Consider the following 24,016-nt stretch of genomic DNA (forward strand, 5'->3'; position numbering starts at 1 on the left):
GCTCTGTGCCAGGAGCTGCTGGCAGCATCTGTCTATCTTCTATTGTTTCACAAGCTCTATGGTTATCAAAGAATGGGGAAAGGCCCAGGCAGTCTCTGCCACAGCAAATATTGTAATCTACGGATCAGGAAGTCAAGACCCGAGGAGGACTGCCTAAGGCAGTGATGGCGAACCTTTTGAGCTCCGCGTGTCAGCATTTTGAAAAACCCTAACTTAACTCTGGTGCCGTGTCACATATGGAATTTTTTTGATATTTGCAACCATAGTAAAACAAAGACTTATATTTTTGATATTTATTTTATAGATGTAAATGCCATTTAACAAAGAAAAATCAACCAAAAAAATGAGTTCGCATGTCACCTCTGACACGCGCGTGTCATAGGTTCTCCATCACTGGCCTAAGGCCTCATCATACGCAGAAAAGCTAGATTAGAACATGGCCTATAGTAGACATTCAATTCATATTTAATAATAATTATAAGCTTCAAACATCAAACTACTCATGTATGTAGGTTTTTAAAAAAGATATTGATTCTTTTTTTTTAGAAAAAGAGAAAGAGAGAGACATTAACCTGTTGTTTCATCTATTTGCATATTCATCGGTTGATTCTTTTTAAAAATATATATATTTTTATTGATTTCAGAGAGGAAGGGAGAGGGAGAGAGAGAGAGAAACATGAGTGATGAGAATCACTGATGGGCTGCCTCCTGCATGCCCCCCACTGGGGACCGAGCCCACAATCCAGGCATGTGCCCTTGACTGGAATTGGACCTGGGACCCTTCAGTCTGAAGGCCGAAATTCTATCCCCTGAGCCAAACCAGCTAGGGCTGATTCTTTTTTTATTATTATTTATTGATTGATATTGAGAGAGAGAGAGAGAGAGACCTGTTGTTCCACTTATTTATGCATTCATTTGTTGACTCTTGTATGTGCCCTGACCAGGGATTGAACCTGCAACCTTAGCATATCGGGACAATGCTCTAACCAACTGAGCTACCCGGCCAGGCGAGTTTTATTTTTCCCCTGGAGAACTTTCTTCTGTAGCTCTCCATATTCCTGCGACAACTGAGTGGCTACCTTTTGGTCGGCTGCCCAGCAGCCTTTCTGGAACCACCCTCATAGGTCATTCTTGTGAAGCTGACTCTGCTTCCTGGATGCTTTGCCTTCTGCTTTCTTCCTTTACAGCTCTGTTTTGTGGAAGCATGTTCTCCAGTAACTTTCTAAGAAAGGCTGCATAGGATACACATTTATATACTCCCATGCTTACCTGGAAATATTTTTATTTCAGCCTCACACTTGATTGACAGTTTGGTTGTATACTGAAATCTAGGTAGAAAAATTTCACTTACAATTCTGAAGGCATTGCTATCTTCTAGCTTGCAAGGATGCTAAGAGGAATGCCTCTTCCCCTCCTGGCCCCCACGCCTCCCCTCTGCCACTCTCCACCCCCCTCGCCATTCTCCCTCCTCCCCCCATCCCTTACCATCTCAGAAAATCTTTGATATTCTCTTTATTTCCAGTGTGCAGCTCTTAAAATTCAATGTACTGGCCTCAGTATGGAGACTCATCTCTTTCAGTTTTGGGAACTTTTCATGAGTTATTTCTTTGATAATATTTTCCTCCTTTCCTCCCCGCTCTTAGCCCCCCTTTTTTCTGTTCCCTATTTCTGGAGTTCCAGTTAGACAGATGTTGGACCTGAGTTGAAACTCTAGTTATCTTATCTCTTTTTTTCCATCTCTTTAGTTTTTTTGTTCTGCTTTTTTTTTCTTCTGGGAAATTTTCTTAACTTTTCAACTCTTCTTTTAATTTATTTTTTAATTTGGTTGTCACACTTGTAATTTCGTGGTGCTAGATTTTATTTTGTTCATTTTTCAAAGCACTTTTTTCTTGTTTTATTATTGTGATAATCTTCTTTATCTCATTTTCATTCTCTCTAAAGAACTTCTTCAGACACTTCTTTTTTGTTGCTGTTTTAATATATTTTTATTGATTTCAGGGAGCAAGAGAGAGGGAGAGAGAGATAGAAACATCAATGATCAGAGAGAATCACTGATTGGCTGTCTCCTGCATGCCCCACACTGGGGATCTAACCCACAACACGGAGTGCCCTGATGGGAAATTGAACCACAACCTCCTGGTTCATAGGTCAACGCTCAACCACTGAGCAACATTGGCCAGGCTCTTTAGACACTTCTTTCAAAGCAAATCTACTGGCAACAAATTCCTTCAAACTTTCCCCCTCAATTTTGGTTTGTCCGAGAATGTCTTCATTTCTCCTTCACTTTTGAATCATTTCACGGACCACAGAACTCTAGGTTGGTGTTTTTTCTCTCTCACCTTTGAAAATATTTCACTCAACCCTCTTCTAGTTATATGGTTTCTGAGGAGTCAGATGTAATTCTTTGCTTCTCTATAAGTAAGGTGTATTGTTTGTTTGTGTATGTATGTATGTATATGTGTCCTGGCTTCTTTCAGGTTTTTTCCCTTTATCTTTGCTTTAAAAGAATTTTTTTAATGACTATGTGTCATATTTTTTGGCATTTATCCTGCTAGGTTATCTCTGAGCTTCCTGGATCTGTGGTTTGGTGTCTGACATTAATTTTGGGGAAATTCTCAGCCAGTATTATTTCAAATATATTTTCTGTTCCTTTCTCTCTTCTCCTTCTGGTATCCCCATTATACATATGTTACTCTTTCCGTCCTTGTCTCTACTAAAAGTAGTTACTCTTTCAGTAGTTGTTTCTTTTCTGTTCTTTTTTTGACTTTTTTTTTCTATTTGCTTTTCAGTGTTGAGATATCCTGAGACGCAGATTCTTTCCTAGAATTTCCACCTGTCTGGTTCCATTGCCCATCTACTTTGCCAATTAGAGCCCTTAGCATTTTAATCAGAGTTGTTTTTAATTCCTGGTCTGATAATTTCAACATCCCTGCAAGAAGCCTAGCTCTGATGCTTGCTCTGTGTCTTTAAACTGTGTTTTTGGTTTTTTTTTTTTTTTTTTTGTGGGTTGGTTTTTGTTTTGTTTTGCCTTTTAGTATGTCTTACAATTTTTTCTTTATTTTTCACAATGTAAAGAAATTTTAATAATACACTTTATTTAACCCGATACATCCTCACAATTTTTTCTTGATGGCTGGACTTAATATGCTGGGTAAAGGAACTGCTGGGCCTTTACTGAGGTGGTGGTAGGGTGTGGGGGCCGGGGCAGTGTTCTACAGCCCGATGATCCGATCAGTCTTTCAGCGAGCCTGCATTCTGCATGTGAACTTCACATGTGCCTCTCAGTTCCCCTCCCAGTCCCACCAGATGGCTAGAGCGGGCTGGAGCTGGGGACTCCCCGCCCCCCAGCTGGAGGGCTAGAGCTGGCTGGAGTTGGGTCTTCCCCTGCCCGTAGGTCAGTTAAGGTCTGATAAAACCCCACTTCTCCTGAGGACAGATCCTGTGAAGAAGGGAATGAATGCTAGGGCACTTTTCAAAGTAGTTCCTTTCATCCTTCTGCCAGAAGCACGAAGGGGATTCTTCTGTTTACAGTGAGAGCCAGGTGGAGCTCCGGGAGGTAAAGTGTGGCCACCTCCCCACCCCCTGTGGCTGGGTCCCCTGGAGCTTGTATCTCTGACTTGCCTGAGTGAGCCTGCGGCAGGTCATAGATGATAGTTCCGGCTTCCGCGCCCTGGCACTGGTTCCCGTGGAGGCTTCTGCTGGTGAGTCTCTGCTCCATTATTTGTCTGCTGCGCTTGCTCCTTCCCATCCAGGTACACCGTAACCTGACTTTTCTTACCTATCTAAGAGTTGATGGCTTTCCAGCTTGCTGTCAGGATGGAGTGAGCATGTCCGCGCTCCTTGCATGTTGGAGTGGAAATACATCGGTTTCATTTTTAATGGAAAAATGACCCAATGGGTGGGTCCTGTGCCTGTCTCCCTTCCCTCCCCTCTCCCCCAGGAAACAGTGTTTGAAGGACAGCGTGTCTGCTTGTTTTCCTGGCGACACTCTTTGGCCTTCTGCCACACCGACGGAAAATTTTCTTTTATTTTGAAAATCTACTGGCTTTACCGAGCGATTTGTGAACCTGCCAGCGTCCCATCTAGCAACTAGAAGGGCACACCCCTTATTTTATATATATAAATATATATTTTTAGAAATTTTTTTCATTGTATCTTAGCAGTGAATTGTTACCAAATCTGGATTTGCAATACCTAACCTCCACCTAGCACACTGTTAGTCCACCCACCACTGCTAGTTTCTGTGATGGGTTGGTCTGAGTCCCCCTCCAGACCGCAGGCCCTGCCCGGGTGTAGGGATTCCACTTAGAATTTCTAGGCAGCAGTGAGATCACCAGGAGCCCTGCTGACCCAGAGGCCGGGGTCACTCCTCTGAGGCTTGGGCGCCTCACTTCCCCAAAAGCAGACATTACACAATGGTGACCTCCAGTGGCCAAAGGGAGAAACTGCAGTGGCACACTCCTTCCTGGAGAGAGCTGACCAACATAACCCCTGCTTTCTTCCAGGCGCGTCCCAGAATTGGGCCGTTTGTCTTTCAGGTTCAGAATATCGACATCGACAAGGTGGACACCCTCATCCCGGCTTTAGAGGTGAGGAAAGCGGGGTTCAGAGAAGTGAACGGGTTCCCCGAGTTCCTACGGTGTCAGGGCAGTGCTGAGACCCCACCCAGGCACCCCTGGGGCCGAGACCTTTGCCCCCCAGTCCCTGCTCCTGAAGGTCTGGTCCCGGAGCCAGAGCGCGGGCGGCACTGGGAGCCTCGGCTGCGGACCCCCGGCCCCACCCAGACCCAGCGAGTCAGAGTGTGTGCCCTAAGCCGGTAGAGCTCAGTCTGCGGGCCCCAGGGCCCCGCGCTCTGCAGCAGGTGAGGGTCGGGCTGGGGCCGAGCCGAGGACCCGGAGCTGCCCCGCCGCCGGTCTGCGCGGCTGCCCCGGGGGCCCGGGGACTCGGTTCGTCCGTCCCTGCGCGGCGCGCTGCTCCGGGGCTGCGTCCCGGCCCGGCCCGCGGGGTGCGGGGCGGTGGGGCCAGGAGGACGGGGAGGGCCGGGACCGGGACCGGGACCGGGCGGCTAACCGAGTTCCCCGATCGGCCCATTCGGCGGAGGCCTGGCTCATTCTGCCCCCAGGCCTGCCCGATGGCCGACGTGTTCGTGTACGGGACCCTGAAGCGAGGCCAGCCCAACCACAAGGTCCTGCTGGACGCCACCAACGGCTGCGCCACCTTCCGGGGCCGGGGCCGCACGGTGGAGCCGTTCCCCCTGGTGATCGCCGGGGAGCACAACATTCCGCGGCTGCTGAACCTGCCGGGGCGCGGCCGCCGCGTGTTCGGGGAGATCTACGCTGTGGACGAGCAGATGCTGCGCGTCCTCGATGAGTTCGAAGGCTGCCCCGACCTGTACCAGCGCGTGCGGGTGAGCGTCGCGGTGCTCGGGCCCGAGGGCGCCCCCGAGGAGCCCCCCGCCGCCGAAAGGCGCCTGCAGTGCTGCGTGTACATCACGGCCACCTACCCGCCCGAGTGGGCCCAGCTCCCGCACCTCGACAGTTACGACTCGCAGGGGGCGCACGGGCTCCCCTACAATCCACGGGAAAACAGATAAAAGCCCAAGGCAGGCTCCCCAGCCAGGGGACACACAGGGCCCCGAGGATAAGACCTGGGGAAACAAATATCTGTAAAACTCCATCTGCGGGAAAAGACTCTCTTTCTTTTACTAGTCAGCCAATTTCCTAGATAATTTTGACATACCAATAACCAGATTGTGCCCTTAAATCTATCCATCCCATACTGCTTTATTGCTCGCTGCTTAAAGAGCATTAGGTTTTTGAATGTCCTGGGTAAGACAAATTTAGGATTTTAATTCCCCTAAATGGCATTTCAGGAACTCGTATGTTATCACACTTTTCTTGCTTCTCTCTCTGCTTTGCTTTAATCTGAAGATGACATTTAAAATGAATGTGAAGACTTTGTGTTGCAGCTAGATTTCAGCAGCCCTACTCTATTGATTCTGACCTGTATCGCACCAAGAAAAAAAAAATGCTAAGCTGATCTTGGATGTCTCAGTGTAATAAATAATAAAAGAAACTCAAGAAAAGCATGTTGCATTTTAGAGTAGTTTTGGAGGACATACAACATTTTTCTTCACAATTTTCAGATCAAGCTTATTAAAGAGACTATTAAAGATGATCATTTAAAATTAAATGTTTTTAAAAAAAAATAAATAAATAAAATTAAATGTTTTAGAAAATCAAATATGTATATATAAAAGAACTCAGTATGCGGGTTAAAGATGGAGAAAGCACCGCCTTGTCCTCCCAAGGGGAAACTGAGTTTTCATATTTCTTCTCTAAACATGGATTTCTGGCTATAAAACACTCTGTCATTGTCATGAGCTTTATTTTTTTAAAAATATTTTTATTGCTTTTAGAGAGGAGGGGAGGAGACAGAAAAATCAATGGGAGAGAATCATCCATTGGCTGCCTTCTGCACCCCCCCTCCCCCCCCACTGGAGACCGAGTCCACAACCCGGGCATGTGCCCTGATGTGATCTCCTGGTTCATAGGCTGACGCTCAACCACTGACCCACCCCGCCAGGCATCACGTGCTTTCTTTACACTGGCTGCCTTCTCCCCGGCAGGTAATGAAGTCAGTGGTTACCATTCTACTTTAGAGATCGGGAAATGAGCCCAGAGAGGTGAAGCGCGACTTGCCCAGAGCTACTTGCCGGCAGACAACGCACCATGGAAGTGGACTGGCTGGGAGAGCGACCCCAGGGCTCCCCGAGATGTGGTGCTGGTGCCCGCGTGGGGGTTGTAGGTTCCTGAGCTTGCCTTCTGGGGTCCGCTGAGAGCGCCTGTCACTTGTTCGTTCACGTATGGGAGAAGGCTGTCTGGCTCGTTTTCCTAGCTCTGTGTCCCTGGGCCGGCTATTTAACATCTCCCAGCTTCCGCTCCTTCAGAGCTGTGAAGCCCAGTGATGAACCAGGAGGCCACGGTTCGATTCTTAGGGCACATACATGCCCAGGCTGCAGGCTCAATCCCAGTGAGGGGTGGGCAGGAGGCAGCTGATCCATGATTCCCTCCCATCATTGATGTTTCCAGCTCTCCCCCCCAAATCAATAAAAACATCTTTAAAAAAAAAACATGACTAGGCCCTGACCAGTTTGGCTCCGTGGATGGAGCGTTGGCCTGTGGACTGAAGGGTCCCAGGTTCGATTCCAGTCAAGGGCATGTACCTTGGTTGCGGGCACATCCCCGGTGGGGTGTGTGCAGGAGGCAGCTGATTGATGTTTCTCTCTCATCGGTGTTTCTAGCTCTGTCCCTCTCCCCTCCTCTCTGTAAAAAAATAAATAAAATGTATTTAAAAAAAAAAACATGACTAGGATTAAAAAAACACCACTCGTAGTTTCCAACTTGGTAAAGAAAACAGGATGGTGCCCATTCCTGAGACAGGGGTTATAGACAATAAAGCTAGAGGGCCCTGCCTCACCCCATCCTCCACCTTCACCCCTCCCCACCCCACCCGTCAGCAGTGGCCTGGACTCTGTCCCCAGCGCCAGACACAGGTCACACGGCTCAGTAGCACAAGCTCCTTTTTATTAACCACCTTCCCTGGTCTGAATGTGCCCGAGTAGAAAAGAAACAGTAAAATGCCCCAGCAGGGAGGGTCGGGGCCCCTGAGTTTGGGCTGAGGCCGGATTCCAGCCTCTTTCCCCGACGGATGCTGTGCAATGACTCCCTTACCTCCCTCCACCCCTGAAATCCAGCGTCAGGAGGCTGAGCGGCCATGCTGCCTGGGACACCCTCCCCACCTTGTCAGGGATGGGTGCTGGCGGGCCTGGTGAGGTGCAGCGGGGCTGGGCTGAGAGGAACCAGCAGAGGGGCTCCGGCCCCAGGGGCCAGGAGGTGAGGAGAGGCGGGTCCCCAGTGTGGGGGCTGGGCAGAAGCCTATGGGGCCTCCCGCCAGCCTGTTTCCTAGATCTCACTGCCCTGACTGGTGGGCTGCTGGCTGGGGTTCCAATACCCGGCCCAGGACAGAGGTTTGGGGCAGGAGGGGCCGGGGAAATGCTGGGCGTTCCGGGCACGGGAAGCCCGATGGGCATGTGCAATGGGAGAAGGGCCCCCCTCACCATGCCTGGGGCATAATCCAGGTGTGACCTCAGTGTGACTGTGTGGAGCTGAGGAAGTTGACAAGGGAGGGTTTGGTATCCTGCCCCCCCCAATACTTAGGTGAGCAGGAGATTGAGCTACATAGACAAATGGGGTGGGGGGTGAAGAAGGGATGGGGTGGGGGAAAGGCAGACAGGATCCAGGTTGTAAGTTCCAGGCTGGCGGAGCTGCCTTCTCCTGCTGCCCAGTCAATGACAGCTCGGCACCCTGCGTGCCTCTGGGCTACCCCATGGGGGACGGCAGAGGAGGCAGAGAGCAGCAGTCATCGGAGGAGAGGGTAGCAGGCAGGTTCACCTTGACCCTGGCCAGCCCAGCCTGCACAGGTCCGAAAGGTCCCCAGCCTTCTCCATCACCCACTTTTGTGCCTCTGAAAAGAGGGGCCCATCTGGAATCTGAGAGAGAAGCACCCCCCTCTCCCCCTGCCACAGGGAAAGCTAAGGAGGTGGAGTGGGAGGCGGAGTGCTCACAGCACTGAGGCACGGACGGCCCCTGGTCCCTGGCTGAGCCTGGTCCCTGGCTGAGCCTGGCGGGCACCGTTTGTAAACATAAGACTTGGTGACGTCTGGGGATGGAGGAGGAGGGGGACGCCCGGACCCTGAGGTTTGGGGAGAGACACTCGGTGAGGCCCCGAAGCCTCGGGGAATGTCAGTCAGCCGTGGGAAAGAGGGCTGCGGGCTCACCATGGGCCCAGGAGGGAGTGGGCGAGGCACGGACTCTACCTGCCTCTGTGCATCCGTGTGAATTCAGCGCTACCTTTGGGACTGGCCGGAGCCCAGAGGAAGCCACTGCTGGCTGGTCCGCGGACAGACGGAGCAGGCGTGAGTCCTGGGGAGGGAGCACAGCCCCTGCTCTGTGGAGAGGGCGCCCCCATTTCTCCCGAGGGAAGTCATGCTGCTGCCTTCTCCTGAGACCTGCTGAGCCTCTTCACCGTGGGCTCCAGGCCTGGAGGAGCTGAGAGCTGGAGGCAGCGGGGAGGCTCCTGTGGCCCCCCTCCCGCCATCCAGGGCCCCGCCAGGACGGGGGAGCAGGAAGGGAGCTGGTGTGTTCAATTCCCAGTCAGGCCACATGCCCGTGCTGCAGGCTCCAGACTGTGGGGTCCGATTTCAGCCCAGATCGGTCCCTGGAATCACCCCACCAGGAGAGGGGAATGAAGCCCGAGTCAGCGTGGCCCCGCAGCTCTGAGATGGGTTCCTGGGTGCCAAGGAGGCCGTGGTTATGCCAACAGATCCACGAAGACGGCGTTGGCTGTGGTCTGGCCGAAGATGAAGGCTCCCAGGGTGACTAAGAGGACCCCGTAACTGACCAGCGCCCACCAGCTGTAGGCAGAGGGGGAGACCGGCCTGTCAACCAACCCACCCGTGGCTGCAGACTTCGATACACACACACATTCATCACCATAACCACCTACACCAGCGGTCGCCAACCTTTCGGGCCTCACGGACCACCGACTGGCGGCCACTGACCTAAACCACTTCTCCTGTGGGGAGAGCCCTTCCTACTTCGCAGGGACTTTTCATACAAAGGTGTGCGCTGCCGGGGGTATGACCCCTGAGCCACAGGTAAGGAGACCAAGACCTAATGGGATGGACTGGTCATAGGAGGTCAAGGGCAGGACCAGGGTTGGAATGCGTGTCTCCTGACGGAGAGATGTTTCGGGGAAAAGCAGGTCACGGTGTGAGCCATTTCATTAAAAAAAATAAACAAAACAGCTCGGCCAGTGTGGCTCAGTTGCTGGGCGCTGACCTATGAACCATGAGGTTGCAGTTCAATTCCTAGTCATGGCACATGCCCGGGTTGTAGGCTCCATCCCCAGTAGGGGGCCTGCATGAGGCAGTCGATCCATGATGTTCTTCTCTCATCGATGTCTCTTATCTCCCTCTCCCTCTCCCTTCCTCTCTCTCTAAAAATCAATAAAAATATATTTAAAAAACAAACAAATGAAAAAACACATAACTAGACCCCGAACCCCACGTGTCTGTGTACACATATTCACAGCTGTGTGCACACAGGCAGGCACACAGGCAGAGTCCGGGAGGGCGCAGACCCTGCTGGGACATGGAGCTGGGGTGGGGGAGGGTGGCATCTGGGCTGTGGAGGAGGGGGGATTCCACTCTTCTCTCTGAGGTCCTTCAGGAGGGCTTGCACTGTCCTAACTAGCACATTACCCATTTTTTAAAAGGAATTTTAAAACACTCCCGTTTTTCAAAGTGGGCCAGTCTCCTGACCCCTGTGACTTTAGGGCCCCCTCGAAGGCTCCCTCCCGTGTGGCGCCTCCCCTGAGGACCAGGCTGGCGCTGCTTTACCTGGCTGGCTTGACCTCCTCCATCTCAGACAGTTTGGCTTGGATGAGGCACAGCCCTGGAAGAGAAGAGGCGGCCCCGAGAGCTTGGCTGGGCCCCTTCCCCGGGCCCAGCTCCCCCCTGACCACGAGGCAGCGGTGGATGGAGAAAGGCCTGTTGGCTTTTCCAGATACTCCACCACTGCCCCCACACCCAGCCCGAGGCCTGGCATGGGCTCTCCCAGGAGACGCCAGCACCCACAGGCACACCGTGAGCCGCGTGCAGCACTCGGGGCTAACGGGGCAGCACGCCCGGGCCCTTCCCGGTGATTGCTGAGCGGACGTGGCCCCCTTGCTCCGCGCCGAGTGGCAGGGGCTGTCAGGGTGGAATAAACTGGGTACAAGTGGCACTCATGGCTGGGCAGGTGGAACAGCTTCCCAGGGACCTGGTGGCAGACCCGTCTGACACTCAGGGCTCCCGGCTTCTGGGTCAGGGTGCAGCCACAGACCCCACTGCCCTCTGGGGACTGACCAGGCACAACCCTGATCGCCAGGGAGCCACAGAGACCTGAACGCGGGACTGAGGGTACAGGTTGAGGACCTAGACAGGCTTGGCGTTGGAAAGGTTGTGACCCGTTAGCTGAATTCACGTCATGAACCTCCCATCGCCTCGTCAGGAAGTGGAGAGAACAGCATCTTCCTATCAGATGGTGCTTGGGCCCGGGTCAGCCCAGAGCCTGTGGCGGGTGACCACACAGGCTGGTGGCTCCTCTCCCCCGGAGGTGAGACAGGGAGGCGCTCTGGCCGGGAGGGAGGCAGTGCTGCGGGGGCGCCAGGGGTCCGCACCTGGGAAGACGAAGATGAAGCAGGCGGCCAGGCCTCCGATGACCGAGATGACCTTGCCGATGTCGGGGATGAAGAGCGCCAGCAGCAGGGTGAGCAGGAACCAGACCACCGTCTGCAGCACTCGCCGCCGCTGCTCCCGCCCCACGTCCTCCTCCACGGGCATCTCCTGGTAGCGCAGCCACAGGCCTTCGACCACCGCCCTGCACACAGGGAGGGGCTCAGAGGCTCCCCTGCTCACAGTCCCCCCACCCTGCACACAGGGAGGGGCTCAGAGGCTCCCCTGCTCACAGTCCCCCCACCCTGCACACAGGGAGGGGCTCAGAGGCTCCCCTGCTCACAGTCCCCCCACCCTGCACACAGGGAGGGGCTCAGAGGCTCCCCTGCTCACAGTCCCCCCACCCTGCACACAGGGAGGGGCTCAGAGGCTCCCCTGCTCACAGTCCCCCCACCCTGCACACAGGGAGGGGCTCAGAGGCTCCCCTGTTCACAGTCCCACCACCAGCTCCCGGAGCCAGACCCCTGACTGGGTGGATGGGGCGAGCCTGTTCCTCTCTGTAAAGGGGCCCAGCAGCGATCTCGGGGCTGCCTGGGGACTGGATGGGGGTGAATATGCAGGGCTTAGCGCCCTGCCTGGCCCAGGATGTGGTCACCGGGGGAACCGATTCTATTCTCCTGAAAGGGAAGGGCCTGGGACACCCAGAAGGCTGGTGTTCAGGAAAGGATCTGGACTAGAGGTTCTCAGAGGACTCACAGAATGTTCTGGGGACCATGGGACAAGCCGGAGGGAAGACCCGGCTGGGGGTAGGCACTGACTTTTCCCCACGGGCTTCAGTTTCTCCTTCTACAAACAGGGTCCATACAAGGTCAAAGGACCACGGGATAAAGGGTTATCAGGGGCCCCGAGGGCGCACCCCCGTGGGCGGGGGCTCACCGGCCACAGAAGTGCAGGATGGAGTAGGAGGTGAGCACGCTCAGGATGATGAAGGCGCGCGCCACGGCCACGGCCACGTCGTTGGAGGGGTAGGACAGGAGCACGTCGGGGTCCACAGACGCTCCAAAGGTCAGGAAGCCACAGATGCCTGAGGGTAGGGAGCAAAGGGCTGGGAAGGCGCCACCCTGGCAGGGGAAGGCGGAGGGACTGCCCACCGCTGGGTGGGACATCAGACAGGGAGGGCGTTGGAGCAGCTGTGCAGGCTGAGGGTGGTGGGCTGGTGTCAAAGCCTCCTCCCCGGCCTTCTCACGGCTGCCCCCACTGCCACCTCTGATCTCACGCTGCCCGCACGTTGCTCTCACAGCCAGCTCTTCATCCGACCACTCAGGCCTCGGCTCCATGTCCCCTCTCTAGAGACGCCTCCCCACCCGGCCTGCCCACAATCGCCCCACCCCCAGCACTCTCACATCAGCCTATTTCCTTCAGAGCCCACGTTCTCTCTGAATTCTTTCTTTCCTTTTCTTTTTTAAAATATATTTTATTGACTTTTTTACAGATAGGAAGGGAGAGGGATAGAGAGTTAGAAACATCGATGAGAGAGAAACATCCATCAGCTGCCTCCTGCACACGCCCCACTGGGGACGTGCCCGCAACCAAGGTACATGCCCTTGGCTGGAATCGAACCTGGGACCCTTGCATCCGCAGGCCGATGCGCTATCCACTGAGCCAAACCGGTTAGGGCTCCTTTTCTTTTTTAACTTATGATCTGCTTCTCCAAGCAGAACACGAGCCCCAGGAGGACAGGGCCTGCCTGGTTCCTGGCTGTGCCTTCAGAGGCAGAGGCCCCAGAACTGTCTGTGGAGGAATCACTGGGCCATCCTCCAGGTCTCGCAGCCCTGCTCCCTATCCCAGCCGTTCCCCACAGCACCCACAGCCATCTCTCACGGACACACCTGCCTGCGAGCCTTTCGCTCTGGCTCCCAGCAATCCTCCAGACCCCAGGAGACCTGGCCCTGTCACCCCCCCACCTTGCTCCACTCCAGCCACACACACCTTTCATCAGTCCCTGCTCAAGGACTCGGCAGTTTCTGGTTCCTCTGCCTGGAATGCTCTTCCTCTGCCCCTTCCGACTCTGACTCCGTCTCATCATGTGGGCCTCCCCAAATGCACCCCCTCAGAGAGAAGGCTTCTGTGAACCATCCCCCAAAGGCGCCCCTCCCAGTCTCACTCACATGTCCTACTGTTTCACTGTGGCCCTCAACTGTCTGAAATTCCGGATTCCTGCTTTTCTCTCGATAGACTCTCTCCTAAACCGTCCATTCCACAAGGGCGGGGCCAGGCCTACGCCACGGCACCCCCATCTGAGAACAGTTCCTGGCACTTACCAGGCAGAGCTGCTGAATGAATGGATGAACCCGTTCCTCTCATTTGGGCAGGGGGAGGCCCATGGCAGCCCCACTTCAAGCCAATGCCTACAGAAGGGTCTGACACGCTAAGGGTGCAAGGCTGTCCCCGGGAAAGCTGGGCTGGAGCGCTTAGGAATGGAGGGAAGGCGGGAGCGCTCACCTGTGCCCATGTACACAGCGAGGGCTATGACCATGGCGGCCGTCACCACCCCGCCCCAGGTCTTCACCTCGGGCTGCCGCATGCTGTTGAAGATGGGCACGCTGCTCACGTGGCACTGTCAGGGCGAAGGTCACAGTTATGCTGGGGAAGTGACCTCACTCCCCGTTTCCAGAGGGAGGGACGAGGGGCGAGTCCTGGGGTCCCCTCTCCATCCTTCCTCCCAGGATCCCCCATCCTGCCCGTGATGTGGGCTCCATCCCAGGGTGGGGAGTGAGCTAAGGGGGCCGCAGGGACCTGGCAACTGGCACCTGAAATCCAAAGCAGATGGTGGGCATGGCATTGAACACGGCCATCCAGGAAGCTGGCCTGTGGATAAACACAAGAATGTGCTGCCTGGGGACCCGACACCGCCACCAACTCCCCCCACCCTCATGCCCTTACCCTTCCTCCAGCCAACCATGGCCTCCACCAGTGAGCCTTCTACACACTCCACCCACAGAAGTCTGGGAACGGGGAGAGGGCACATCTCCATTTCACAGGTCAGTAAACTGAGGCTCTGCAAGGCCCTCCTGGGACCGAAACCCTACACTGGGCCTTTTACTTTTTTTTTGGTTTGTTCCTTTAAAAAAAAAAATAAACTTTTTTTAAAGAAAAAATGACCAAATAGATCCATCCTCATGTAGAAGATACAGACATTACAGAGATGCACAAGTTGGAAAAATGTGGAGCTCCATCCTGGCAGGCTCCACAGCCTGAGGCCTCACGTTGGCTCAGTGGTTGGGCATTAGTGGCAAACTCTCTCCTGTCTCTGGTTCTCACTTCCCTTCAGCGGAGAGAGATGAGGACCGCTTGCTCCTACGATGACCGATGCGCGAAGCCCCACTGAGCCTTAAGATGAGCCCCTGTGTGGCCTTTCGATGTCTGACTCGGCACCTTCCGGGGCCCAAGCAGCCGATCCTACCCCACGTGTCTCTTGGGGGTCCGCACCCACCTGGTCAGGATGTCCCCTGGGGTCATCTCCTTGTCCGGCCAGATGTACTTGATGATAACGATGGCGGTGACGTACCAGGTGCCCACAACGCTCAGGAAGCTGCGGGAAGAATGGACGGAACTCCTTCCTCCCCAGCCCCAGCCCCCCTTTCTCTGCTCCCACCCCAGGGGCATCTACCCTTAGTTCTAGTGGCCACAAGTGTCTACTGAAAACTTGGGAGGCTATTTCCAGCAAAGACTCCAGAAATGCATGAGAAAGAAGTTTTGGAGAAACTGGCCACAGCCAGGAGGGAGCTGGACCCCACAGGGGACCAGACCGGCATTTCTGACCATCAGGAAATGCACTGGCTCAGCTCCAGGGCTTGGAGGGCTGGGCTTCAATCAGAGTGGCCCACATGTGGCGAGGGCTGCAAGGAGGGCCCTTGAGAACTAGGAGATACTGGAGGTAAAAGGGTTGAAGGTACAAATACTGGAATGTCGACATTACAGGGGACCTTGGAGACAGCTGAGTGCGACCCTGCCGATTACGGATCACAGGAAACAGCTTTTCAGACCCTGAGTCAGGCAGCCAGTCTCCTCCCTTTATAACAAGCTGCTGGGAAGGTGCTGCCCGGATGGCAACCCCAACTGATCAAAAGTCCCATTCTCTCCGGGAAAGCTAAGGTCCAGGCCCAGAGGCTGCCTTTGCCCTCTGGTTGCTACCTGTCCCTTTGACAAGGACACTGAATATCCCACTGATGCTCAGGGCCACTGTCTCCCTTTGCTGCTGACAGCAAGGAAAGCCTTCTGCTGGAACCCGTGCAAGCCCTGGCTGGCCAGCCTTGCCCGCTCTTGCCGCCCCAGGAGTTGCATGGAGGTGGCATGGAGGACAGGGTTCCCTGGCAGCCCTTGGGTCTCCAGGGTTCTGTCTGGCCCAGGTTGGGGTGGGGCCTCCGAACCTGGCATACTTCTGGAAGCCGATCTCCCTGGGGATGGACAGGGGCAGGATGAAGAGGAAGGCGGTGAGGCTGATGGTAAACTTTCGGTCTGTGTACCAGGGGCTGCCACCGGCCCCCTCAGGCTCCTTTGCCAACACAGCTATAACTGCACAGGGAGGAAGGAGGGAACGTCAGGCCAGGCCACTGCAAGGTGCGGCCCTCCTGCTCCGATGGGCCTCGGGGCTTCCATCTGTCTAATGGGCCCAGCAGCCGGGAGGAGGATTCCCAGGGGAAGGCGTTCCATGCCCTTTCCCTCCACCCCTAGGGTTCCCAGGCCCAAGGGGGAGGGATGAGGTGGCTACAGAGGGAGCCTCACTTTTGTCCTGCTGGTCCCCAATGATGATGAGGAAGGCGATGCAGGTGCCGAAGGTGTAGACGGCAATGGACACCTCGCACAGCACGCCCGTCAGCTTGCCACACACAGCCCACACCACCTCCTGATAGGTCCGCTCGTTGCTGGCCTGGGAGCAGTAGGCGAGGATGACGAGGCCGCTGATGATGAAAACCAGCATGCCCTGTGGGCAGGGGCAGAGCAGGAGGGTGTGGAAAAGGCCTGGACAGCAGCAAAGGACAGCCTGGTTTTGCTCAGTATTTACGGGGCCCGTGCTCAAAGCTGGTTTGGCATAGAGACCTCACCTTGCAGGGAAACTTTAAAAAATATATTTTAATGATTTTTTACAGAGAAGAAGGGAGACGGACAGAGAGTTAGAAACATCGATAAGAGAGAAACATCCATCAGCTGCCTCCTGCACAGCCCCTACTGGGGATGTGCCCGCAACCAAGCTACATGCCCTTGACCGAAATCGAACCTGGAACCCTTCACTCCGCAGGCCGACGCTCTATCCACTGAGCCAAACCGGTCAGGGCATTGCAGGGCAATTTTAGTAGATTACTGGAGACTTGAGATTTTCTTTAGAAACAAAAGCTTTGTAGAAAATTTCAAATGCACACAAAAGTAGAAAGAATGGTATAATGGACCCCCATGTCCTTATCACTCAGCCTCAAAAATGATCAATTCATGCCCAATCCTGTTTCATCTATTGTTTCACCCACTCTGGATTAATATTTTTTAAAAAACGTTCTCTCTCTTTTGTAAAAATATATATATATATTTTTAATATATTTTATTGATTTTCCACAGAGAGGAAGGGAGAGAGATAGAGAGTTAGAAACATTGATGAGAGAGAAACATCGATCAGCTGCCTTCTGCACACCCCCCACTGGGGATGCGCCCGCAACCCAGGCACATGCCCCCGACCGGAATCGAACCTGGGACCCCTCAATCCACAAGCCGACGCTCTATCCACTGAGCCAAACCGGTCTCGGCTGTAAAAATATTTTTTAATTTATTTTAAAGAGAGAGAAAGGGAGGCCTGGGTGGTGGGGACGGAACAAAAATAAATAGAGAGAAAGGGAGAGGAATGGAGAGATAGAAACATCGATAAGAAGCCCCCTCTTGGGGTAAAGCCCACTGTCTGGTCACATGCCCTGACCGGGAATCCATTCAGCGACCACTTGATTCATAGGTCGATGCTCAACCACTAAGCCACATGGGCCGGGCTCTGGATTATTTTGAAGAAAACACAAGTTCTCATATCACTTCATCAGTACTATTTCATGTGGTTTTAAAAGATGAAGGCGGCCTCTTTTTTAAACATACCACAAGATTGTTAAGTATGCAACTGATGTCCAATTTCCCTGATTGCTCGCAAGGCTTTTGAAGCCTCATCTGGGCTCAGAGGAAAGAATGCTGGGATAGATGGGTAACATCTGCCTTGCGTGAGGGTGGGGAGCGTGGTAGCTCTGATCACCCCTCATCCAGAGCCTCCCCTTTGAGGCAAAGAGGCCAGACTCCCCAGCTGAACTGCATTCCTGCCCTCTCGGCCCGCACACTCACCATCTGCAGGGTGACGCCCGCGGCCACGCCCCCGGCCGTGCTGAAGGCTGCTGGGAAGTTGAGCAGTCCGGCCCCCAGGCAGGCGTTGACTACAATGAAGATGGCCCCAAACGAGGACGTGGTGCCTCTGCTCAGACTTTCAGGGGAGGCCTCCCCCTCACTCTTCGGGTCCGAGTCCACACAGGGACTCTGCAGGAGACGGGCCCGCTCCCCAGCATCCGTGCTGAAGCCCCACTCGCCAAGGTCACTGTTGATGCTGACCTGGGCCATGGCCCTGACAGCCCTCTTCCGGCCGGGTCTGCAGATTCTGCCTCACCACCACATGCCCTGTTCAGAGCTGTTCTCCCAGGAGGCCTGTGGGCTCTGGCTCTTCCCAGCCTAGACAGGAAAGGCAGGTACCACTGTTATGCCAAGGTGGGCACAGAAAGGCAAAACGACTTCCCCCAGATCAGATGGCTGGGACTGGAACCCAGGTGCACCTGTGTGCAGAATACTGCACTGGGGGCAATAGTGTGGGGTGGCAGAGACAGAAATAGGTCCGAGGCAAATCCTGCTTGCTTCAGGCTTACAGGCCCAGGCGGTATATAAGACAAACATAACACAGAGGGGCAGTAACCTGCCAGCATTAGAAAGAGGCCATGTATGGGCAGGAGTGTCATGGACATATCTCATTCCATTCTTACGACAGGGGACATGGGGCTTGGAGAGATCAAATCAGTGATCCAGGGTCATATGTTAGCAAGTTGCAGAGTAGGGTTTGGATACCGATCTGTCTGCCTTCCCAGCCTGTTTCTACACCGCAGGGTTCCAAGAGCAGCCCTCACTCAGAACCAGCACACCGCCCTCCAGCCGCGAGTCTGGATCAGGGGTGGGCAAACTTTTTGACTCGAGGGCCACAATGGGTTCTTAAACTGGACCGGAGGGCTGGAACAAAAGCATGGATGGAGTGTTTGTGTGAACTAATATAAATTCAAAGTAAACATCATTACATAAAAAGGTACGGTCTTTTTTTTTTTAGTTTTATTCATTTCAAACGGGCCGGATCCGGCCCGCGGGCCGTAGTTTGCCCACGGCTGGTCTGGATTCTCCCTAGCTTCCGAAGTCCTTCAAAAGTCAGGCCAGCTCTCACTCATCTCCCACATGGCTCACCTAACTACTGCCCACCACAGAGCCATCCCCGCTGATGCCCTCAACATGCCGGGGGTTAGAACGGCAAAGGAGGCCCCCTGAGTACTCAGATGGTTCCCACTGCTCCTCCTGGTCCTGGTCCAACAAGGTCGGGAATGGTACACTCACAAGAAGGAGAAAGGAAGGTGATGATGCTCTTAGACATCGGTCACCACGCCTGCAACCAAGACACCAGCCCCAGAGGAAGTATCCCTCTGCTGGCTCCAACTCCAGAAAGATCAGCCAGGGGACACCCACCCAGCCACTCAGCCAAAAAATCAGAGCAGTGAGTAGCAGAGAGAGAGTCTTGGGCTCCCAGGCTCCCAGCAGAGCTCCAGGCAGAGCCCCGCAAAGCTAGTGCTGCCAGAGCTGTGGGACCTCCCTCTCAGCCCTGCTCACGTCTCAGAACAGGGGTGTAAGATCGCTCAGCCGTCCCTCCCCCCAGTTACTCAGCTCCATCCTCCCCGGCTTACCTGCTCTTCCCACCTGGTAAGGGCTACGGTGGAGGGGGTGCTGCTCCTTACAGCTCCTTCTCCCCAAACGCCTGGGATCTGACTCTCCTCATTTCTCCCTCTCTGGCCCCAATTTCTTCTTTTCTCTTTGCTAAAAGGCCGCCGTCAGCAGAGTGATGAGTTTGAGCTGTTTTGTGCTGGTCAGCAAATTGAGGCGAGCTGGGCCGCTCGGACTCTAAGTCGTAGAAGGGAGCACCAACCAGGTCAGTCAGGTAAACAGGCGCACGGAGGGAAGACGCTGGGCTAAAGTCACAGCGGGCAGCCGGCAGAACCAGAACTAGGAGCCTGGCGCCCTCGGGGAGCTGGCATCACTGCAGGAGGCCCCTCGGTTCCCAACCGGAGCGGGACCCCACTCCAGCCCGCGGCTGGATCCCCGAAATAGGAGGGGTGGGCTCACTGGGAGGTGGACCAGGGCGCACCCCGCTCGGAGGGGATGGCCCCAGGCATGCAGTGAGGCGAGTGGGCTACTGTGGGGTAAACTGGGCGGAGGCACCGAGATTGATCCGGGCCTAGGACTGGGTGGAGACGGCAGGAACCGGCCAACCGAGGGCGGCCGTGGGACCAAGGACACCGGGCTTCTGATCGCCCTGCGGGGAGTGGGCAGGGCTCTGCTGCGATCGGGGGTTTGGGTACCCCAGGACCTAAAGCTCCCACCCTCCAGTTTTCTACTTTCAGCCACCTACCCACGGTACCTCATGTCCCAGCCGGCTGGGGAGACACGTGAACAGAGGTCACGTGACAGTCGGGCTACGGAGCGCGGGGCACTCTGGGAGTTGTAGTTTCCGCAGGTAGTCTCCACGGTATGTGTGTGCTGTTCTGGTTTGCTTAACTGGTCTATCCACGGTATGTGTGTACTGTTCTGGTTTGCTTAATTGGTCACTTATTGAAGGATGTCTGAGCTGTTTGCAGGTTTTAAAAGTAATAGTTTTATATTTTTGAGCTTTATGCACTTTATCCTCAAATCGATCCTTTAAAAATGTCCAGTACACCTGGCAGGCATGGCTCAATGGTTGTGCATTGACCTATGAATCAGGAGGTCATGGCTCAATTCTGGTCCGAGGCACTTGCAAGGGTTGTGGGCTGGATTCCCCGTGTGGGCGTGTGGGTGGCAGCCAATCAATGTTTCTCTCTCATCATTGATGTATCTCTCTCTCTCCCTCTCCATTCCTCTCCGAAATAAATTAAAAATATATTAGAAAATAAAATTGAAAAAAAAGTCCAATACAGTGGTTTTTTAGTATATTTATAGTTTTGCAACCATAACCATTATCTAATTTCAGCATTGTTATCACTCCCCCCACCAACACACCCTGTAACCATTAGTAGTCAAACACCCCCCAGCCCCATTTCCTCTCCCCCAAGCCCCTGGCACCACTAACCTACTTGGTGTTTTGGATGAGCTGTTATCAAGTTTCATCCATGTTGGAGCAAGCATATTGGTACTGCATTCCATTTTATTACTAAACTAGAGGCCTGGTGCACGACATTCGTGCACTGGAGGGGGGGGGGTCCCTCAGTGCAGCCTGTGCCCTCTTGCAGTCCAGGACCCCTCGGGGGATGTCTGCCTGATGGCTTAGGCCTGCTCCCCGCCTAAGCCATCAGGCAGACACCTCCTGAGGGGTCCTTAGCACTGCCGCGGAGGTGGGAGAGGCTCCCGCCACCACCACTGCGCTTGCCAGCCGTGAGCCTGGCTTCTGGCTGAGCAGCGCTCCCCCTGTGGGAGCACACTGACCACCAAGGGGCAGCTCATGTGTTGAGTGCCCCCTAGTGGTCAGTGTGCGTTCAGTTGACTTACATATTGCGGGGTGGGGGCCTAAGCTGTCAGTCGGACATCCCCTGAGGGCTTCCGGACTGCGAGAGGGTGCAGGTCGGGTTGAGGGACTTCCCTCCCCAGTTCATGAATTTTGTGCACCAGGCCTCAGTATAGGATAATATTCCATGCTATGGCTATACCACATTTTATTTATCCATCAGTTGATTGGACATTAGATATGTTTCCACTTTGGGCTATTGTGAATAATCTGCTATGAACACTCATGGACAAGTGTTTGTGTGGATGTGTGCTTTCTTTTGTCTTGGGTAAGTGTATAGAGTGGAATTGCCAGGTCAGATGGTAAGCCTATGTTTAACTTTTTGAGAATTGCTGGACTGTTTTCCAAAGCAGCTCCACTATTTTACATTCCTATCAACATTGTGTGAGGGGTCCAATTTCTTCACATCCTTGGTGACCCTTATTATATTCTGTCCTTTTCATTACAGTCATCCTAGTGGGTGTGAAGTGATTCCCATTATGGTTTTTATTTGCATTTTCCGGATGACTAGTGATGATAGCATCTTTTCATGTGCTTATTGGCCATTAGTGTGTCTTTGGAGAAATGTCTATTCAGATACTTTTCCCAGTTATTAGTTGGGTTATTTTTCGTTTTATTCTTTTTTTTTATTTATTGCTTAAAGTATTACAAAGGGTATTACATATGTGTCCATTTTATCCCCCCGCCCTCTTTTTATTCTTGAAGTGTGTTCTTTTATATATTCTGGATACAAATTCTCAAGATTTAAAAAATTTCTCTGGTTGGTGTGATGTACACCAAAAGCTGGTGGGTTCAATTCCCCGTCAGGGCACATACCCAGCTTGCGGGTTCCATCTCTGGTTGGGGCACGTGCAGGGAGCAACCAATTGATGTTTTCTCTCATGTTGATATTTCTTTCTCTCTCTCTCCCTTCCCTCCTTCCTCTGAAATCAATTAAAAAATTATAAGACTACAAACATTGATTTTAGAGAGGGACTTGTTCCACTTATTTATATTTTGTTTGACTCTTGTACATATGTGCCCTGACTGGGGATTGAACCCACAAACTTGGCATATTTGGACAACTTTAAATGAGCTACCCGGCCAGGGCTTCTCAAGAGTTTTATAAGATTATCATTTTAGAAAAAGAAAAATATTATCTTCTATTTATTAGATACAAACCAACAATTTCTATGAAAAAAAGTTCCACAGTCCAAAAGGAAAAAGGTTAAAAAAATTCTCAGGTTGGTTGAGTGAGCTGGACTTTGATCATGTAGATGGAAGCCTGAGGCAGTTCAGTCCAATAGTATCCAATGGCTGGTCAAAGGATCGGGTGTTTCTGAACCTCCTAGAAAATTTTCTCTTTTTATTATTTGAAGAACAAAATGACTCCCAAACCTTATCTCAGACATATTGGGTCAGAATGTCCAGAGATAAGGCTAGGGAAACAGTATTTTTTTTTTAAAACCCAGATTTGGAAACTATTCTACTTTGAACTATAATAAACAGAGGCATGCCTGCCCAGTGAGGCTCAGTGGTTGAGTGTCAACCTATGAACCAGGAGGTCACGGTTCAATTCCTGATCAGGGCATATGCCCAGGTTGTGGGCTCAATCCCCAGTGGGGGGCATGCCGGAGGCAGCTGATCAATGATTCTCTCTCATCATTGATGTTTCCATCTCTCTCTCCCTCTCCCTTCTTCTCTGAAATCAATAAAAATATATTTTAAAAAGAAAAACAAACAAACAAAAAAACAGGGGCTATTCTGAGCAAACTACTTCCTCCATTGAGTGAACATGAACATATTCGACCCAGACTAGAAAACTAGGATAGGGTTGAAGGCAAACAGTCTGAACTGCTGAGAAAAACACACCCCACGTGACTGTTTGGTGAGGAAAGGGCCTTAGTCCAGGGTGAGCTGGCAATACCTGTGGTTAAAAATAACGAGGTCAGCAGGGTGGTCAGGTTCCCTTTCCTGCTGTCTTGGTGGCCAACTTTCAACCATGTGGTTCCATCAGGGAGACTTAAAGCTGCTTCTGCTAACCTGGGCAGTCAGTTCCTGAACGGAGCAGCAGAAGAACATGCTGTTTTCCTTTTAAGATAGCTTACCAAAGACATCAGGGAAAGCCCATTCCAGATAAGCTCACTTACTTATCCATTTACCACCTGGGTGCATCCGTTCCCAACAGGGACACAGAAGAGCCGGGGTCAGGAGGAAGCCTGCTGTGTCCTGTGCCCCTCGGGGAGTGAGCAACAAGAGGAAAAGAGCAAGCTAAGCCCGCTGCCCACTCCCAGGGACTATCCATGCACTGTGGATGGGCCTGGCCCACCTTGCATGGCTCCTAGCACTAAGCAGAAGGGGACAGCGTAACCTTGATGCCAAGCAGGCGCCATTGCTCCACGTCTGCTAAAGAGTAGATGACTTTAAGGTAGAGGTTGCAAACTGGTGACCTATTGTCTGCATCTTGCCTGTAAATCATTAAAAAAATTGAATCAGGCCAGGCCAGCGTAACTCAGTGGTTGTCGACCTATGAACTAGGAGGCCACGGTTCAATTCCCGGTTGGGGCACATGCCCGGGTTGCAGGCTCGAGCTCCAGTATGGGGGAGTGCAGGAGGCAGCCAATCTATCTCATCATTGATGTTTCTCTTTCTCCCTCCCCTTTCCTCTCTGAAATCATTAAAAATATATTTTTAAAAAGTTGAATCAGTTGCCAACTTTTAAGATGTTCCAGAAAAATAGGATTGTGGTCCAGTTGGTATGGCTCAATGGTTGAGTGTTGACCTATGAACCAGGAGGTCATGGTTCAATTCCTGGTTGGGGTCCATGTTTCAGGTTCAATTCCCTGCACCAAAAGGTCACTGGTCCAGTTCCCAGTCGCGGCACGTACCCAGGTTGGGGTTTC

At 53.1% G+C, this 24,016-nt stretch overlaps 2 protein-coding genes across 2 annotated transcripts; one reads left to right on the forward strand and one right to left on the reverse strand.

Annotated features, from left to right (window-relative positions):
- Nucleotides 1-4,481: 4,481 nt before the first annotated feature.
- On the forward strand, nucleotides 4,482-6,048 carry LOC308530237 (gamma-glutamylaminecyclotransferase-like). The gene is made up of 2 exons (XM_081106762.1): nucleotides 4,482-4,589; nucleotides 5,123-6,048. The coding sequence occupies exon 2, from the start codon at nucleotides 5,132-5,134 to the stop codon at nucleotides 5,591-5,593; it is 462 nt and encodes a 153-aa protein (XP_080962888.1). The 5' UTR covers nucleotides 4,482-4,589; nucleotides 5,123-5,131; the 3' UTR covers nucleotides 5,594-6,048.
- A 1,517-nt stretch (nucleotides 6,049-7,565) lies between these two features.
- Nucleotides 7,566-20,025, reverse strand: SLC38A7 (solute carrier family 38 member 7). The gene is made up of 11 exons (XM_081106851.1): nucleotides 19,285-20,025; nucleotides 17,645-18,022; nucleotides 16,064-16,262; nucleotides 15,709-15,853; nucleotides 14,772-14,870; nucleotides 14,089-14,146; nucleotides 13,781-13,895; nucleotides 12,215-12,362; nucleotides 11,284-11,483; nucleotides 10,463-10,517; nucleotides 7,566-9,475 (listed from the first exon to the last, which is right to left on the reverse strand). Exons 2-11 carry the CDS (start codon nucleotides 17,912-17,914, stop codon nucleotides 9,373-9,375), a joined length of 1,392 nt encoding a protein of 463 aa, XP_080962977.1. The 5' UTR covers nucleotides 17,915-18,022; nucleotides 19,285-20,025; the 3' UTR covers nucleotides 7,566-9,372.
- Between the last annotated feature and the right edge of the window lie 3,991 nt (nucleotides 20,026-24,016).

This window comes from Myotis nattereri (assembly GCF_964212035.1).
Source record: "Myotis nattereri genome assembly, chromosome: 15".
In the NCBI taxonomy this organism is placed as follows: Eukaryota; Metazoa; Chordata; class Mammalia; order Chiroptera; family Vespertilionidae; genus Myotis; species Myotis nattereri.